At 41.2% G+C, this 474-nt stretch overlaps 1 protein-coding gene across 1 annotated transcript in view; it reads left to right on the top strand.

The window, feature by feature from the left end:
* The window catches only part of LOC103469603 (serine protease HTR4), a 7,841-nt gene that overhangs the window by 849 nt on the left and 6,518 nt on the right, over positions 1-474 (top strand). Inside the window, exon 2 of the mRNA XM_017306525.1 lies at positions 8-176. Coding sequence (XP_017162014.1) covers positions 8-176 — 169 coding nt within the window. The remainder of the gene's footprint in view (positions 1-7; positions 177-474) is intronic.

The following is a 474-nucleotide window of genomic DNA, read 5'->3' as shown; positions in this document are numbered from 1 at the left end:
TGTCCAGCGGCTCGGGGTTTGTAGTCTCTGAAGATGGCTGGATTCTGACTAACGCCCACGTACTGAAGAACAAGCAGCGGGTGAAGGTTGAGCTGAGAAACRGTGTGCATTACGAAGCCGCGATCAAGGATGTGGATGAGCAGATGGATGTTGCCCTCATCAAAATTGGGCCAGATGTGAGTTCTGTGCTGTTTCCATCAGTTCCTGAAAGACGCTACTTGGAGACACAGGCTGCGTTTCCATTAACCATAGAATTGCGCAAATTTAAATTTAGATTTAAATTAGCTTAATGGAAATGCGCCAATTTGGAAAAACGCCTTTTTCCATARAAAGTATTTGCTCTAGGATAAGGTGGTTTTWCAGCTGCATAAAAGCAAATTTCAATGGAAACAATTTTTTCACATCACAAGTCAAATGATCAACAACTACTGTTCAGATTCACTTTAATACAGACCAATCATAGATAGATAGATA

The sequence above is a fragment of the Poecilia reticulata genome, linkage group LG9 (genome assembly GCF_000633615.1).
Source record: "Poecilia reticulata strain Guanapo linkage group LG9, Guppy_female_1.0+MT, whole genome shotgun sequence".
Taxonomy (NCBI): domain Eukaryota; kingdom Metazoa; phylum Chordata; class Actinopteri; order Cyprinodontiformes; family Poeciliidae; genus Poecilia; species Poecilia reticulata.
The sequence above is the reverse complement of the archived record's forward strand: the minus strand, read 5'-3'. Positions and strand labels throughout refer to the sequence as shown.